At 27.3% G+C, this 18,992-nt stretch overlaps 2 protein-coding genes across 2 annotated transcripts; one reads left to right on the plus strand and one right to left on the minus strand.

The window, feature by feature from the left end:
• Positions 1–5,029: 5,029 nt before the first annotated feature.
• LOC101512627 (universal stress protein A-like protein) lies at positions 5,030–6,017 on the plus strand. The gene is made up of 4 exons (NM_001364809.1): positions 5,030–5,301; positions 5,378–5,484; positions 5,571–5,683; positions 5,844–6,017. The coding sequence occupies exons 1-4, from the start codon at positions 5,124–5,126 to the stop codon at positions 5,944–5,946; spliced, it is 501 nt and encodes a 166-aa protein (NP_001351738.1). The 5' UTR covers positions 5,030–5,123; the 3' UTR covers positions 5,947–6,017.
• Positions 6,018–7,724: 1,707 nt separating this feature from the next.
• On the minus strand, positions 7,725–11,166 carry LOC101511865 (calreticulin). Its single transcript, XM_004495609.3, has 14 exons — positions 10,995–11,166; positions 10,127–10,234; positions 9,824–10,016; positions 9,460–9,718; positions 9,319–9,375; positions 9,176–9,223; positions 9,005–9,091; positions 8,858–8,915; positions 8,695–8,762; positions 8,513–8,608; positions 8,376–8,423; positions 8,256–8,285; positions 8,087–8,173; positions 7,725–7,994 (listed from the first exon to the last, which is right to left on the minus strand). Exons 1-14 carry the CDS (start codon positions 11,092–11,094, stop codon positions 7,983–7,985), a joined length of 1,251 nt encoding a protein of 416 aa, XP_004495666.1. The 5' UTR covers positions 11,095–11,166; the 3' UTR covers positions 7,725–7,982.
• Positions 11,167–18,992: the final 7,826 nt, after the last annotated feature.

Raw genomic sequence — 18,992 nt, forward strand, 5'->3', positions numbered from 1 at the left:
ACCTCAAACAACCATATTACGTGTCAAAATACAGTGTAATCCCGATTAATCGACTATCAATATTAATCAACTTATTAATATAAGAAAAAAATATCTATAAAAAAATCAAAAAATTATTTTTTATCATTAAATTTTGAAGATACGAGTGTCAATAAACTCAACATAAAAAAGTCATAACTACCTTATATTATAAGATAAATATAATTACCCTATAAATAATTAACTACCAAAAAAATCAACGTTTTAAAAGGAAATTTTGTGAAAAAAAAAGAGTTGTTTTTTCTTTGAAGAAAAACATTTTTATAAGTTAAGAATCTAGAAAATGTAGTGGTTTGCTAAAAAAATTTATAAACGTCATTTTTTTAAAGAATAACTATATTAATATTTTTTATTGATAAATATAAAAAATTAAATAAATATAAAAATTATATAATAAATATTTGTTATTAATATTTTAAAAAATAAAAAATAAATATTAAAATAACACGGAATAAATTTTTATAACTGAAACATAAAAACACGATACAAATGTTTGTTAATAATAAAATTAAAAATTTACGAGATAAATATTTATCACAGATACATAAAAAATACAATATAAATATTTATCATTAATAAATATTAAAAAAATATGGAATAAATATTATAAATAATACATAAAAAATACGAGATAAATATTTGGAAGTGATATACATAAAAAATTAATGATAAATATTTGAAACTAATAAATATTAAAAAAACAATTGGATAAATATTTTTATTGTGATATATAAAATATAAAATAAATATTTATTATTAATAAATATAAAAAATACAGGATCAATATTTTTATTGAATACATAAAATAATATTTTTTATTTAAAATTTAAATAAAACCGTTATATTTTTTTTGCTAGTTTAAATGAAGATTATACCACATATCCTACGATTTACCTAAACTATTTTTTTTCTTTAAAAGATATTTGTTTTACTATGTCAAATTGGAACACAAATTATTAGAAAAAAAACAATTTAAATTTGAAAAAACACAAAATATTAAAATAAAATAAAAACTAATATTTAAATTTTTCGAAATACGAATACAAAAACTCAATTTTAAATTTTTCGAAACTAAAAAAATTTTAAAAATTTAAAATATGGATTTCTTAAAATATTTTTTGTTAAAAAAATCAATTTAAATTTGACGGAACATGAAAATACTAAGTAAAATATTGTTTAAAAAAATTAGAAAATTTCGTTTAACCCGAACCAAATATTAGTTCGGTCTAGGCCCAATGAAACTACTTTATCTCTAGAGTGTTTGAATTTTAAACCTGTTTCCAATTGGCATAAGTCCTAGTCTGCCTCTATTCACATAGACATCCTCAATTCCTTTGGCCTTATGTTGCAATTTTTTCCTAAAAAAAAATGTCGGGCCATTCCTAACGACAAGAAGGAGAGGAGGGTGAAGATCACCGTGCAGTATCCACTGAGCAGGGATGTTTTTGTCTTCTATAGTTTCAACCTCCACGCTGTATATAGCATTGTTCAGACACATATATACGTTCTACATTTCAATATCTCTCACTCTCTTCAATCGGTTAGTTACTTAAGTTAGGGATAGCAAAGCATGTCAACCTGCTCCATTTAGTCTGCCCCATGATTTGCCCATCAAAAAGTGGAGGCATACCAACTTATATAGTCGAGAAGAAAATACCACCCTAACTTCGTCTCGTGGCTGGTTTACGAGTTGGCTGGCAAAAAAATTATTATTATTTTTTATTTTAACTCAATTGTAGTTTTAGTTTTTTATTTTTATTAATTTATAAAATTGATCATTTTATTTTTAAATTTGATAACTTTTGTATTTTATTATGATTTTTTAACTAATAAAATTATAATATGACATATTTTAAATACTGTGACATATGAAACTATCATCAATCAACACGACAAATGCCAAAACAAAATGACGATTAATTTAAGAAAAAGTCTAAAATATTCGCCAACATTAAACAATTTAAATAAATGTACGACAACCAATTTACTATTATAGTCTATTAAAAATAAATATATTATAATCACTATGGAGTTTAAGTCTCCATTGTGAACATAAAAATCTAACAATTTTGCTTTCCACACCCCTCAATTTTTTTTAAACCCAAAATACCCAAACTATTCTTCCCTCTTTATTCACTTAACCCCTCATTTTCTATCTTCATCATTTCATCTTCATTAACCTACCATCTTCAATCTTCTTCAATATTCTTCAATCATTTTGATACATTTCATTTTCAATAATCTTGAATCATTTTCATCATTATAGTGACTCAAATCAAGTAGGTATGTATTTTGTTGTGTTCTGTAGCTGATTTTTTTTCTCAAAATCTGGGTTTCGTACTTGAAATGAATTCACGTATTTGATGACATTAAGAAAATTCAGATGTTATGTGAATTAGGTCAATTAAGTTTGCGTACATCAATGGAGGTTTAAAATTCATATGAGCTACGTGAACTTAGTTCACGTATGTGCACATGAACTCAATTCACGTATCACATACATAAATTGAATTCACATACACATACGTGAGCTGAATTCACATATAAGAGTGAAATTTGTAAAATGTCAATCATATGTGAACTGAGTTCACGTATGTTCACTTGAATTCAATTCACGCATGTGATATGTGAACGAAGTTCACATATACATACGTTTTCTCAGTTCATGTAAAGCTGATAAAAATTGGATTTTTTTTTATTGTATTTAGGAGTTAGGATTTTTTATGTTATATTTATGTAATTTATTGGATACAGTTAAATGGATCAAGGGGGAGACAACAGTGACGAAATGTATGAAGGTTTGAAACCTGATTTTGAAGAAATGTATGATGATTTAGATCCTTATTTTGAAGAAATGTATGATGATGTGGAACCTAATTTTGACGCTATGAATGACGGAGTTGAACATGTTATGATTGATTTGACTGATGTGTTTACCACCGACATGATGTTTTACATACGAGATGAATTATTGAAATGGGCTAGAAATGTTGGAAAGGAAAATGAAATTGTTGTTGTGATTTTTAGATCCTTATTGTGTTGTGATTTTTAGATCCTTATTATGTTGTGATTTTTAGATCCTTATTGTGTTGTGATTTTTAGATCCTTATTGTGTTGTGATTTTTACCACGTCGTCCCATAGTCGTGTCGCAACATGATCCCCATATGTCCATAATACAGACCTGTCAACCGGACCACCAAGATATCCGTCATCTGCTTCAGGTTGGGCCTCATCTGCTTGGACCTCTTCAGGTTGGGCCTCATCCGCTTGGGCCTCTTCTGCTTGCCCTTGTTCTACTTGTGCCCGTTCTGCTTGTTGATTCTGTAATCTTCGTTGTTCACGCAATTCACGCTGAGCACGGTGAGCATGTGCAGAAGCGGTTGGTATAACACGACCCTCTCTATCAGTCCCTTCGTCGAGTATAACACGATCCTCTCTATCAGTAAACATTGTGCGCACCATTTCAGCATAAACAAATCATAATCATTATTAAAACAACATAACAATATAACATTTGTGCAAGTTCAGAAACATAAACCCATACGTGAACTGAGTTCACGTACGTGAACTCCACAAGAACACCATCAACCTACGTGAACTGAGTTCACGTACGTGAACTCCATCAACCTACGTGAACTGAGTTCGCGTACGTGAACTTCATCAACCTACGTGAACTGAATTCACGTCTACCTACGTGATATGAGTTCACGTACATCACCTAAAAAACTAAACCCTACGCTTAAACCCAGAAAACACCATCAAACCCAGAACCATTGATGAACATTCAAAACCCATAATTCAAAACCCATTGATGAACATTCAAAACCCAGAGAGTTAAACCCAGAAAATGAAAAAGAAAACACAATTGCTTACTTGATTGAAGATGCTTGAAGTGATTGAAGATGGTGTTGAAGGTGTTGAAGATTGCTTACTTGATTGAAGATTGTACTGTGTTTAGGGTTGAAAATGATTGAAGATTGCTTACTTGATTCAAGAATGTAGATGATTGACGATGAAGGTGTTAGGTTAATGAAGATGAAGATGACGAAGTTAGAAGATGAAGGTGTTAATTGAATAAAGAGGGAAGGGTAGTTTGGGTATTTTGGATTTACAAAAAAATTGAGGGTGTGGAAAGTAAATTGAGGAGTGTGGGAAGCAAAAGTCAAAATATATTTATGATTTGCATAATTGTACGTAATATTCATATCATTATTAACTTTTGTGGTTCCATATATTCGGTAAATTAACGAATTAATTTTAGTCCTTTAATTTAATTGAGTTATTAAAAAAAAAAAAAACTAAACTCAGAAAAACAATAAAAAGATAGCATTTTTTTTAATCTAGGCCGACATTCAACTCACCCCTAGCATGTGATTGTTTTGTTTTTTAAATGGAGTGAACCAACTTAGATAAATGAGTTTAAATATTCAGTTCAATCCATCTAAAATAGATCAACCTAACAATTGGAGATGAATTTTAAGTATCAAATGTTTTAATGATATTATCCTCACCTAAGAATCATGAAGTGAAGTGTTGGTTGCCGGATCAAACCGGTCATATTTCCTTGATCCAGTTCGGATAAGTAGTAAATAAAGTGAGAATAGGATTCTGTGGGCTTGTTCGTAAAATTGAAAGCAGAAAGAAACCGATGATGAGTGGTGGCTGAAACTGGCAAGTCACATAGAACCAGTTGTCAATCACATAATTGCCAACCACAGTTGCCTTCAATTTTACTTTTCATTTATTTATTTTAATAATCATCTATTTATTATTTATTATTGAACAGTAAAGTTTTCATGTTAATCTTAAAAGGCCCACTGTGTTGAAATACCGAAAACCAGAGAACCCAAACCCTGAAACCGCCAATAGATTCCATCAACAAATGATTATCCATTCAGAAATAAACTAGGTGCTTACTCTATGTCCCCTCAGGCTAAGCTATATAAATAAACTATATATTTATTCTCATTATTCATCTATTCGACCGATCATAATTTGAGACACATATATTATATATTAAAGTTTGCAGTTCAACGAACTATTCTATTTTCTTGCTCAATATTTCTAAGCAGTAGTGTGGGAAATGGCCGGCGTGACAGAAAACGGACGAAGAATCATGGTAGCAATCGACGAAGGGGATGAAAGCATGTACGCTTTGTCGTGGTGCCTAAAGAATTTAATTTTCCAAAATTCAAAAGACCATCTTATCCTCTTCTATGTTAAGCCCCCTCGTGCCGTTTATTCGGCCTTTGATGGCACAGGTTCCTTTAATTAATCCTGTTATCTTAATCTTCTAATTAAATTAACTTAATTATTAATATGTGTATTATGTTTCAGGATACCTTTTTTCATCTGACATAACTGCAACCATGGAGAAGTATAGCCAACAAGTTGCCGATTGTGTCTTGGAGAAAGCCAAGAGAGTTTGTAAAGACCTCCAAAATGTACTTAACATATTAATCAATTATTACTTATATAGTTAGTTAGTTAATTAATTAATAATTAATGTGTGGTATACTATATGGTTTAGGTGGAGACCAAGATAGAGAATGGCGATCCGAGGGACGTGATATGTCATGCGGTTCAAAAATTGGGTGTTGATATTTTGGTCATGGGAAGTCACGGCTATGGTGTCATCAAGAGGTGAGTTAGTGATCCAGAATCCATGTAATTCAATATGTGATTTCCTTAATTAAATCAAGCTCTATTTGTGAAGTGTAGTATTTATTTTTGTAATGTCCAAAAATTATATGTGAATTATACTACTAATGTTAATTTGGTTTTGGATATTGATGAATGGCAGGGCTTTCCTTGGAAGCGTGAGCAATCACTGCGCACAGAATGTGAAGTGCCCTGTTTTGATAGTGAAGAAACCAAAATCAACCGCTGGAGAAGACAATATATAATTTGCTTCTTTTGTTTTTTCTGTAAAAAAAAATACTTTTCTTCTGTATGGGTATGTATATGTATGTACGTGTCCTTTGCGTTGTGCTTGTTTTGTTCCTTCTTATCTTTTGAAATATTGAATTGACGTTAAAGGCTAAAGTGTGTGTTTCTTTATAATTATATGTATAGCTGGATCTTTGTTAGTTTATTCTCAAGTTTTATAATAGTTGATCCCATTCTTTCATGTTTTATTATTTTACATATTAAACGAATTTTATTTCTCAATGTATATTCAATAGCTCATGAAGTCGTAGTCAAGTGAAAATAAATAAATAGATAAAGATAGGAAAATGTCACTTTCTCTTTTTTTTTTTTTGTCCCTTTCTTTTTAAGGGTCGGGTTTTTAAATTTTTTTTTTTTTAGAATTTCATGTTTACATTAATAAATTCGTTTGACAGTTGTATCTCTATTTTATCACTTATTTTTTTACTTTATACTAGAAATAAAGAAATAGTGAGAACAAAAAAGAAATAGTAAATGACAGAGTGGATTAATAAATATAAGTGTATATTTGAAATTAATTTATTAATTAAAATAATTTCTTAGAGTTATGTAAAACAAACTTAAAAGATATGTCTATAGGGTTGCACAATTTACTCTGTTCACTTCCATTGTTAAAAAATAAAAAAATAAAAAAAGCTCACTTCCAACGTAGCAACAAAGGAACCTTTGAATATTGATAAATAAATAAATAAATAAAATAAAATAAAATAGGAACCTTTAAATACCGTATACCATTTATTGTTCTAATTTTAATAAATATAAGTGTATATTTGAAATTAACTTATTAATTAAAATAATTTCTTAGAGCTATGTAAAACAAACTTAAAAGACATGTCTATAGAGTTGCACAATTTACTTTGTTCACTTCAATTGTTAAAAAAAAATGCTCACTTCCAACATAGCAACCAAGGAACCTTTGGATATTGAAAGAAAAAAAAAAGGAACTTTTGGATACCTATATCATTTATTGTTCTAATTTTAAAATATTTCATAAATTCTGTAGAAGAAAAAATCATTCATTAACTAGACTTGTATGACAGCAAAATTATGCTTTTGATTGAATGTATGTGATAAAGAAAGCAAATATGAAGGTAGTAGACATTTCAGTTTTGTTTGTAAATGCTTATAAATATTATGGATTATTTTTCTTTTTGTAATTTTAATTATCTGTTTAAAATTAATTATTTTATTAAACATGGAATACAAACTTTTATTTAATATTGTTGTTCGTGTACTTAAGCAAAACTTTGAGCATTGATATTACTATTTGAATATTATTTTATAATTTATATAGAGATTTTTTTTCTTATCAAAGAAAGAAATGGAATATATATGTTTATTATATTTAATTTAGTGAAGATATCATGTAAAGCTATCATATTATTATTCATTTTAATTAGAATCTAACTCAGCATTATTTTGTTAGTCAACCAGTTTTGGTTTGCAATATGTTCCGATTAGACAGAAGAAAAACTTTTGTTTCGCAATTATTTGTTTAGTAGTAGTATTGATTGAATACTTGATAGTAGTCTTAATTCGTTAAGATTTCTGTCGGACAATTTTATGCCTCCTTTCTATAAAAAAAAATCACATTTTCACATTTTATGCCTCATTTTGTTTCTGATTTCTTATTTTTCTTTTGCATCACGTTTCCATCAAATGATTAAGAACAAGTCTCTCTGTTTTTTTTTCCCACCGTTACTTAATTATTTTTTGGAACTTCAGAGGCATGTGATTTCCACAGAAAATCCACTAGCTATTAAGATTTTGAGGCACAGCTTTATAATCAGAAAACTCGATCAAAAACATGAAAAAGATAAATTCAAATGAGACTTGTTCTAATCAGCTGAAATAGTCTTAATGGTGAAGCAAAAAACTCAAGTTTTTGCTTGCAATTTTCAAAGGTTTGCTTATCTAGGAGAAAAATTCTACATAGCTAAAAAAGATATAACTTCCACTCCGGAATAAAACTATAGCTCACGCCGCAAACTCTCTAGAGCTCATCCTGCAAACAAAAAGAAGGGGAAAGAATTGTTAAATACATTGCTATCGAGCTTGATTTAAGTAAATATGTGGAGAGGGATAAATAAAACTTACATGTACATCCTCTTTGTCAGTTTCTGTCTTTGATTCGGCATCAGTGTCATTGCTAGCTTCATCCGCATCTTCGTCATCCTCTTCGGCCTATACACAAGCATATCAACATTATCAGAATTTGTGTAACTGATGATGGACCAAAATTTTATGAAACTGTAAATCTACTTACGTCAGAGTCAACTGGGTCGTCCTTTGATTCCTGGCAAAAAGGGTACAAGGCAAGGGAGGTGTTGATTAATAAAATTAGAACATGATACGTTTCAAATATGCTTTAAGAATCAAAATCTACCTCTTCTTCTTTCTTCTTCTCAGCCTCTTCAAATGCTGCCTTCTCAGCCTGCAAAAATATATTTTCACCAAAGAGATCAGCATCCATTCAGCATTATACCTAAAAGTAAAAACAATGAGCCAATAGAAATAACTTACATCCTTCTGCTTGCCCCATGTTTCTTCAGCCAGTTGCTTAGCATATTCGGGATCATCGGTAATAACGACATTGTCAAACAAGGTACCAGATTTCACCTGCCAAGTTGAGTAGCTTGCTGGTCAGAATTCGGATCCAAAAGACTCAAATGAAGTAAGTAAAGTAAACATAACAGAAACTTTACCTGCCACAATTCAATACCAACATACTTCAACTTAGGGAAAACATAGATTTCGGGGTCGTCCTTGAATTCTGGTAAACATATTTCAAATGTTAAATATATACTTCATAATACAAAAGCAATTACATAAATACATCTAATGTGAAAACAAGGATGAAAATTGAACCTGGGTTGTCGATCAATGGTGCCTTCCACTTTCCACTGTAGTTGGGGTTCTTAATTTTCTGTGAGGCATAGTACACAAAGTTAGCAAACAAATACATTCCTAAACATATTGCAATATAGGCCATAGATTTAATATTTCCACACAAACCTTTGGCTTCCATGGGCCCTTGTACTCTGGGTTAGCAATGGTAGGTGCTGTCCACTCACCATCTTCCTCATCATCCCAATCTTCAGGCTACAGCAACGATCAGTCTAATCAGTAACCACTAACCACAATACGATGAGAGACGAATGAATACAGCAATGGGAAACAACAAACCTTTTTGGCATCAGAGTCTGGGATCTCTTTTTGGATGTCATCGTAACCCTGCAAATACAGGATATCACAGTCAATATCTAATATACAGCATACTATATGGAAAACTCATAAAAAGATAACAGTCTTTTAGAAAAAGGTATTACCTCTGGTTTCTTATCCTCAGGGTCAGGAATAAACTCTTTATCATCCCAATCTTCTGGCTGTGAGTATATAAGTTATGATTAAATTATGAATACAGAAAACAAAAGGAAACTGGCAATTAAGCTATAAAGTGGAAAAGGTACTTTTTTGGCCTCGGGATCCTTGATTTTCTTTGGAGGAAGAAGATCCCAGTCAGTGTATAGACTACCGGTTTGCTTCTCCACATTATCAATCAGGATGCTGTAGGTTGCATCTGGACGGATGATAAATGTGTAAACATGAGTAAGTTGGTCAGTCTCACATGGAACATCCTTCTTTATCAACTGGTTTGTGTCATTGTAGGTTAGGATAGCATGCACTTTCTTGGTACTGTAACCACAGATATCTGGACCAAACATGATACTGCAAAATATCAACAAACATAAGAACATCAGTTATTTTCCCATATATCCAAGACGTCATTAGGGTTGAATGAGAAACTAAACAAAAGGGGTTATTATAAATCACCTGTAAGGAGTATCACCGCCAAATTTCTTCTGATCAACATCCCCGCTAAGCAACTTCATGTAACCACCACCACAGTCAAGCTTTTGTTCATGCTTGACAGAAAATTGGAAGACTAGTGTGTTATCCTTGTTGCTAAATTCAGGGAACTCGGCAGAAATAGCGTAGAATCTGTAATCTTCACTTGTTTGAATACCTGAGGAGATATCAAACATTCAACAAAACCAACCTTAATATCACTTTTAAATTAAAAGTAAACACCAGCAACAATAATATAAGGTCATTCAACGAAGCAATTTAATTTACCTTTGTCAGTAGCGTCTCCATTCCATTGACCAGAGGTATAATTCCATTCCCCAGCCAAGTTCTCATCTTTCTTCCATTCAGATTTTACCCAACGATTTTCCCATCCATCTTCAGCATTCACCGTAATGTACCAGCACATCAGTTAGTAAAAAGAAAAATACCGATTTAAGGTAAAAACATGCATATTATACTGATTAATCGTTAATATAGACTACCCCTAAAATAAAAATGCTGCCGTTCTTGCAGTAATGTATACAGTCTATCATCAAACGGATAAAAGCAAACCTTCAAATTTTAGAAAAAGCTCCGCATTTTTGCCAAAAAAACAAAAATAAGTAGCTGCTACCAGCAGCATGTTTAAGCAGTAAAATCACCTTACATACACTACCATTATTCGAAGTAATTAATGTCTAAAAAAATGAGATATATTTCATTTTAGAGATATTTTAAACAAAATGAGAATTCAAATACAGTTAACTGTCCCAGCTGTTTAATCAATTACCAATAACATGGGTGAATTTAACCAAAAAAGCCAAAACGACAACCGAGAAGCTTCAGTGCACTACTATTATTTTTCCAAATTAATTTCTAAAACAAAATCAGCACGTTCTGTACACACGTTCACAGATCTACTCCAGAAAATGACACTTCATGCGGGACCTAATAGTCAAACTAAAATTACAAAATCAAACTATCTAAGCATACAGATCGAGACTCAAAACACATTATAAAATCATCTGTGAACAATTAACACAAAATTCAACGCACTGCACAAATCAAAATTGAAAATCGTTAAACTACAAACACGAAGGTTCAAGTTCACGATCTATAAAATGGAAATGAAAAGATCATAGAGAGTGATGGATACCATCGAAGCGTTCTTCGAAAAAGACTTTAGCGGATGCGATGGCGAGAAGGGAGAGAAGAATGAGAGAGCGGAGGTTAGGGTGGCGCACCCTAATCGCCATTGTTGTTCAAGGGGAATGGATTCGCTGAGATAGAAAGAGGAATGAGTGAGAGCTACTTGCAAATTTGACTGAGCTTCTGGTTCTATATAGGCTCCTTCTTGCTTTGTTTCTTTCAGTACATTGGGTAAATTTGGAAATTTATGTCAATGTTGCTTACGTGGATGCGAGGTGGCGGCTCCTGACCAATATATGAACGCCACGTAGATGATGATTGTCATTGATAATATGTGGCGTACTGTTATTGGTAATTACTGCGACTGTAGGAGTCGTACACGCAAGCTGAATTGTTCAGTATCTACGTTTTTGCCATCGGGCTTTGTATTCACATTTTTTAATATTATGAACTATTTTTGGATTTGGATATTTATGTGAATAGATACGATTTTGATCCGGCATTATAATGATTTTGATCCAATCTCTAACGAAAATACACATTCAATTTTATAAAAGTGTTATTAAATGATTTTGATTTTTTTTTTTTTGGTGAAGTTTTATATTCTTATATTATATACATTTATGTAGATTTGATTTAGAGATGGCAATAACACCTATGGACACATATTATAGTGTTTATTTTCATATCCACATTTGAAAAAAAGTTTATACACCGGTTTGTTTCCATGTGGACAACAATTTTAATTATCATTCCTATATCTTAGCTTTTGAATGTAAAAGATAACAAATATTAAAACTCAATTAAGATATAACAAAATAAATATCTTCTAAATCAAATATTATAAATAATAGTATTTAGTGAAATTGAAACTTGCATAATATTAAAAACAACTTACATTACAATAAACATAAAATTATTTATATAAATAATAACGATATATATGATTAATATATAATCTCAAAAAAATCATAAAATTGTTTATATACCTACAATATAAAACAATTTATAATTAATATTAAATTTTATATATATATCACAATAAGAATTCTGACTATGGATCGCTACACATATAAAACAATTTATAATTAATATTAAATTTTATAAATGTGTTCTATGTGATAATAAATTTTAATTTAATTATTACTTTTATAATACAAATATATACTTAACAGCCATCAAGTATCTTATAATATTAAGTTTGATATCATGATGTCAAATTATAATAATTTTATATATTTTTTTAGTTCTTAAAGTGTTTGTGCATGAATATATTGTGATGCCAAAACAATAATTCATTTAGTGTTATTTATTTTATTTTAATTTTTTAAAACATATATTAATTTAATTTGTTAATATAAAATAGTGATTTATGAGACTTTTGAGGTGAATTATTGTAATGAAGACAATATAAAATACTAATTATAAGTGATTTATTTCTGAAAATAACAAAAATTATTCTTTAATATATTTATTATTCTAGAAAAACACAAACATTCGTCAACTTTAATTTTATTTTAATTTCTTCTTAAAAAATTAAATTAACACAAATTTTAAAAAATAAAAATAAAAAATATTTTCACTAAATAACGAACCTATAAAATCACACAAAAGTTCTTAAAAGTTCAACACTTTTTTAAGCTCCTTTTATTGAGTTTCTTACCTTAAAGAAAAAAATCATTTTAGGTAAGAGTTTTACTAAAATGTTTTTGTCTTTCTAAGATAAGAGAAGTAGGTAAGAAGTTGAGTGAAACAACATCTAACACTTGTTGGCTTCTCTCCCACATACGCAAACTCACATTTTAGTATAGGGTTAGATTCAAAGTATATATATGCTAACTTTATTAACCTTTTAACAAAGAAGAGGTTACAAAAGACATACACTATCATGAGGATCGGTTTTTTACTTTATTTTGCAGACTTATCATCCTTATAATTATTTATGTATTTTTTTTTACAAAAAAATAATAATCTATTTATTCTAATTAAAATATTTTATGAAAAATAATTTGTAATAAAAATTAAAATAATACTATTTAATATATCTTATAACATAATAGATCATAATTAATTAAGATTTTAATAATTTTAATTTAGAGTAATGCATATCAACAAATGCAACGATCACAACGATGATTAATATTATTTTATAAATAATGCATACATTTTGAGGACAATTAAATGTTAACAAATAAATTTAAAATTATAAATCTTAATTTTCATTCAATTGTTAAAATATCTCTAATGATTTTTTTATTTTTCAATTATAACTTTTAAAATGTTTATTATCAAATAATTGGTCTAAATTTTTCAATACCAAATATCTCCTCGTATGTATTATATTATTCAAGTTTTGATGTTAAGCAAGTTATTTATTTAATCTACAATATAAATAATACAAATAATGAATCTTAAAAGATTTCTCCGCTGTTTTGATGTTTGTTGCTTGCATAGTGCAATTTTACAGACTTTTTTATATGAATTTTACATTTTTTTTAATTGATAATCTGAATTTTACATTTTTTAATATGAATTTTGATTATTTTCCAAAAAAAAAGTTTCATTATTTTTTATATTTTTCTTCGAGATAAATGAATTTTAAAAATTTTCTATGAAAAAAAAGATATTAATTAAGGTTAAAAAAAATTATCATTCTAATTTTTGAATTAAGTTTGATTAACAAAATTATTTTAAATATGTGGTTCAATTCATGAACTATTTAATTGATTTTAGTTTTTGTAGTGCAGGGCAATTCAATTTATCAAATCTAATTAACTATATATTTTGCACACCCCTATCCACAATTATAGTCATACTTCATATTTTACACAAACTACCAATTTTATCCTTTTTATTTTGAATAAAATATTTGTCATACCCTTCAAATCTTCAATTGTATTTTAAAAAACTTAAGTTTTGAATATTTCAATATGCAAATGTGTATTTAATTTAAGTTTTTCTGAAAACAAATGTGTACTAAAATATTTAGAGTTTGATATTTTCATAATATTTTATTTTTGTATTTTAAAAAACTCAAATTTTAAGTTTTGCAGAATGTACAAAGAAAAATAAACTAAGTTTTTTAAGTTTTCTGATACATAAATTTTAAAAATAGTTACGTGTACTAAAAAGTTTAAAATTAAGTTTTTCAAAACATAAACGTGTTCTAAAAAATTTAGAGTTTGATCTTTTTTTTTTCTATAGTTTTTTTGTTTTTTTAAAAAAATCAAAATTTAAATTTTTTGAAACATACTTGTGTATAGAAAATTTGATAAACAATTTTTTAAATGATTTAGTTTTAAATTTTTTAGTATGTAGCGAAAAAATTTCTGATTTATAAATTGATTTTATTTTATTGTTTTTTATTCTTTGAAAAATAGTTATATATCAAAAAATTTGAAATTAAGTTTTTCCAAAACACACTTGTATACAGAAAATCCGATAAACAATTTTTTAAATGATTTAGTTTTACATTTTTGTATATGTACCGAAAAAAATTTGAAAATTTTTATCGTTTATAAATTGATTTTTTTATTATTTCTTTATGTAATGAAACATACTTCAAGTTTTAAATTGTTGAATGATTTTTTTTAAGACATTATTAAAATTTTATCAGTACAAAATACATAATTTTTTTATTTATAATAAATTAAATTTGAATTTTGTTAATGTCACATATTTAAAATAAAAATTCTTAAAATATAAACCTAAAAATCAATATTTGAACTCATAAAAAACACGAGAATTAAAACTATTTGTGTAATAATTTTATAGAGACTAAAATATGTAAATTTTGTTATGGGGAGTAAAACAAAATTCAAAATTTTATATAGACGAAAAACTTAATAAACTCTGTGTTATATAGGTTAGAAATATAAAGTATTCATGAATTCGAACCTTATTATATTTATGTATTATATATTTATTATATATCACATACCTTAACTTTTATAAATAGCCGCATAAAATTGTATATTCACTTAATTTTCTAATAAGATATAAATTTGATATACATATCTAAAAATATAGAAGGCATTGGGTGAATCAAACCCCAAATATATTTTCTAATAGTAAATTAAAGTTGCAAATGAACACATACATACTATTAACAAAAATGATAGTGGATATTAATATTGGGGACATAGGTAGTTGTAAATGACGGTCGATATTAATATTGGTGATATAAATAGTCGTTAATTCTAAAAGTGTATTCCAGGATTATCATTTATTAAAATATAATAATTTAATACAAATTTTATAGAAGGCATTGGGTGAATCAAACCCCAAATATATTTTCTAATAGTAAAATAAAGTTGCAAATGAACACATACATACTATTAACAAAAATGATAGTGGATATTAATATTGGAGACATAGGTAGTTGTAAATGACGGTCGATGTTAATATTGGTGATATAAATAGTCGTTAATTCTAAAAGTGTATTCCAGAACTATCATTTATTAAAATATAATAATTTAATACAAATTTTATAGTAAACATATCTATTTTTCATTGTCTCAACTTTCTTTTTCTTTTGTAACATTCTATACAATATAATTTGAGATAATAATACACAAATGTAATACAATATACATTAACAAAAAATATCTAGCATTATATCATTGACCAACTAGTAGTCTAACTCACACTTAAAAAAAAAAACTATTAATTTAAATTTTTTTCATAGCAACGATTAATCTAATCTTTAAACTGTAGATATTTTTTAAAAGAAACCAATTTTTTATTAAAGATAAAATAAGATACAACTGAAGAAAAAATATATAATAACACCAAGTAAAAAAACGTTATTTTATTGTAGTGCAACCATCCTTTTTATGAATACACAACCAACAAATCATTTAAATTCAACAATTCTTTTAACTATTTATAACCAACTCATAATAATAATTACAATTTTGTAAAGGATAGGGATTGGTTACAAGGCGAAGGCTATAAATATGTCGTTGGCAAAATCCTTAGTCTATTTTTGTGTGTGTATCCATAACATGAGAGGTGTAAACCATTATTAATCCTTTAAAAGTTTTTGTTTGTGTATCATGACAACACCGAGAAAACAGTGTTAAATTCATTCAAATGTCACAGGGTCGTTGAAGCAAACTTTATAGTCACTTTAAAATATTATAGAAATCCTTAATCTCTATTTGTGTATCCAGTAAAGTGTATCCAATTAGTGTGACAAATCTTTTAAAAATATTTGTTTATGTATCATAGTAAAGTGTAAACCGTGAAAAATTCATTCAAATGTCACATATACTTTTGAGTGTTTTCAAAGTTATCAAAGTGATTTTTGTAGCATAGAAAAACTAACCCCATGTTTCTCAAATATTTATTAATAAATTGAGTTATTTCAAAATTTAAATTAAATACATTAATTTTTTAATTTATATGAATTTTTATTTTATATGAAAAAGAGAAGAGAGAAATACAAAAATATGTTTCATTCAAAAAAGATGAAGAGAGGAAAAATATTTTTAAGGATCATACTAGCATGTGTTTGAAAAATAAAAGAATAGTGATTTTTTTATTGAAAAATAACCATTTTCAAATACTTGAGAAATTGACCACACAGATTTGAAGATACATTTGTCATATTTAGTTTATTAATATATGCGAGTTAGCATTTTTCGTATTTTTATTAAAAATATGTTTGGTTCAAATGGAATAAAATAAATTTTGAATTATTTATAAATTTTTTAGTTAATTCCAGGACCGAATCTCCAAATTTTGAGTAACAAAAATAGTTTCAAGAGAAAATATGTTCACCTTCTCTTATAACCAAAATAGTTTGAAGAGAAAATATGTCCATCTTCTCTTATAACCAAACATATAAATTACAAAATTTTCCTCTCATACCCTCCGGCTTCCATCTACCATCAACTGAATTTGATTCATATATTGTGTTGTAGTGGAATGCATCATCGGATTTTGCGAGCGAGGAGAGAAAAATGATGAAAGAAAAATAATATTGATGATAATAAAATAGGAAAATAATGAAATAAATAGAAAGAAAAAGTTTTGTGTCTTTAAGTTTAGGGCTCGCCATTCCTCAAAGTGTTTGGGGCCCATCAACTATCATTTGCTAAAATACTACTACCTCAAATTTTATAAATTAACATAGTAATTTGATACAAATTTTAAACAAAATATATCTATTTTTTGTTGTCTCAACTCTCTATTTCTCTTATACTCTTGTATACAATAAAAATATGTGGCATGATACTCATGGGCGGAACTAGATGTTAGGGCTAGGGGCTGTAAATGTACTTAAAGTTTAACCGAAAAGGTAATATTATTAAACATTTCAATAATTGTTTAAAAAGATAAATTGTGTATCTAAATCGGTTTTAGATTTTCATCCTAAATAAGATTGAAATTTTATTTACATAATTATCATAATATACTCTCTTTGGATTGAAATATAAAAAAATTATATATTTTGTTGACAAAAATATAAAAATAAATTAAATAGATTTAATATATCTAGAAATTCTATAAATTTTTTAAAATTTTCAAAAGTCTTCTAGTTTGTATTATTTTAGATTTAAAAAAAAGGGTGATTTTTCCTTTTTAAATTATTTATAACAATAGAAGGGTAAGATGAGATTTTTATTAAAATGGGGTAGGAGTATAATTGTAGGGTGTGGCTAAAATTACGAAACATCAACTTTTTAAAATTGTTGAATGTTTTTTTTATAAATATTTTTATAAAACTATTAAAAGTTCATTCACAAAAATATAGATTTTTTAACTTGGAATAAATTAAATTTTAATTTTTTAATGTAACATATTCAAGATAAAAATTCTTAAAACATAGACATAAAAATCAACATTTGAGTTTATTTAAAAAATATTGAGTACTAAAATTTTTTGGATAATAATTTTATAGGGGTTAGAATATGTAATTTTTGTTACGTGATTAAAAATAAAATTTCGTTTATTAACATGTGCGTGTTAGCTTTTTTTCATACTTTAATTAAAAATATGTTTGGTTCAAATGAAATGAAAGAAATTTGGATCATTTACAAGTTTTTTTAATTAACTACATGATTGAATCTCCTAATTTTGGATAGCAAAAATAGATTCAAGAGAAATTATGCTCACCTCCTCTTATCTTTCTAAAAAATGAATCAAACACATAAATTACAAAAAATTCCTCTCATAACCTTCTTCCTTATGTCTACCTTCAACCGAAGTTAATTTATCTGTTATTGTGTTGTAGTAATTGCATCAACGGATTTTGTGAGTGAAGAGAAGTAAGTGATGAAAGAAAAATAATATAATCATAATGAGAGAGGAAAATAATAAGAGAAATAGAAAGAAAAAGTTTGGTGTCTTTTAAGTTTAAGGCTCGCCCCTCCTAAAAGTGTTTAGGACCCATCAACTATCATTTTCAAAAATATTACTAACTCAAATTTTATATATAAAAGACAATTAAGTCAACAAAAATAAATGTAATAATTTAATATAAAATTTAAATTAAATATATCTATTTTTTTTATTATTTCGACTATCTCTTTCTCTTATACTCTTATATACAATAAAAATATTTGACATGATATCATGGACAGACCTAGAATTTAGGAGTAAGAAGGACTGTAAATATATTAATTTTAACTAAAAAGATAATATTATTGAACATGTCAATAATCATTTAAAAAGATAACTTGTGTATCTAAACTTGTTTTAAATTTTCATCATAAATAAGTTTGAAATTTTATTTACTTAATTATCATAATGTATACTCTCTTTAGACTGAAATATAAGAAAAATATATATTTGATTGAGTAAAATATAAACAAATTTTAAATAAATATACTATATATAGTTATTATTGGATGGTGTAGTATTTACACAAATGTTACATCTCTATTATTTGATTCCTCCTCGGTCAATATTATCACTTCCTAAATACCCTTTAATTGAGATTCTCATGAAATAAATGACCGTAGGAAAAATTAAGTGAAGAGAAATAATAGTTTACAAA

The sequence above is a fragment of the Cicer arietinum genome, chromosome 4 (assembly GCF_000331145.2).
Source record: "Cicer arietinum cultivar CDC Frontier isolate Library 1 chromosome 4, Cicar.CDCFrontier_v2.0, whole genome shotgun sequence".
Lineage (NCBI taxonomy): Eukaryota > Viridiplantae > Streptophyta > Magnoliopsida > Fabales > Fabaceae > Cicer > Cicer arietinum.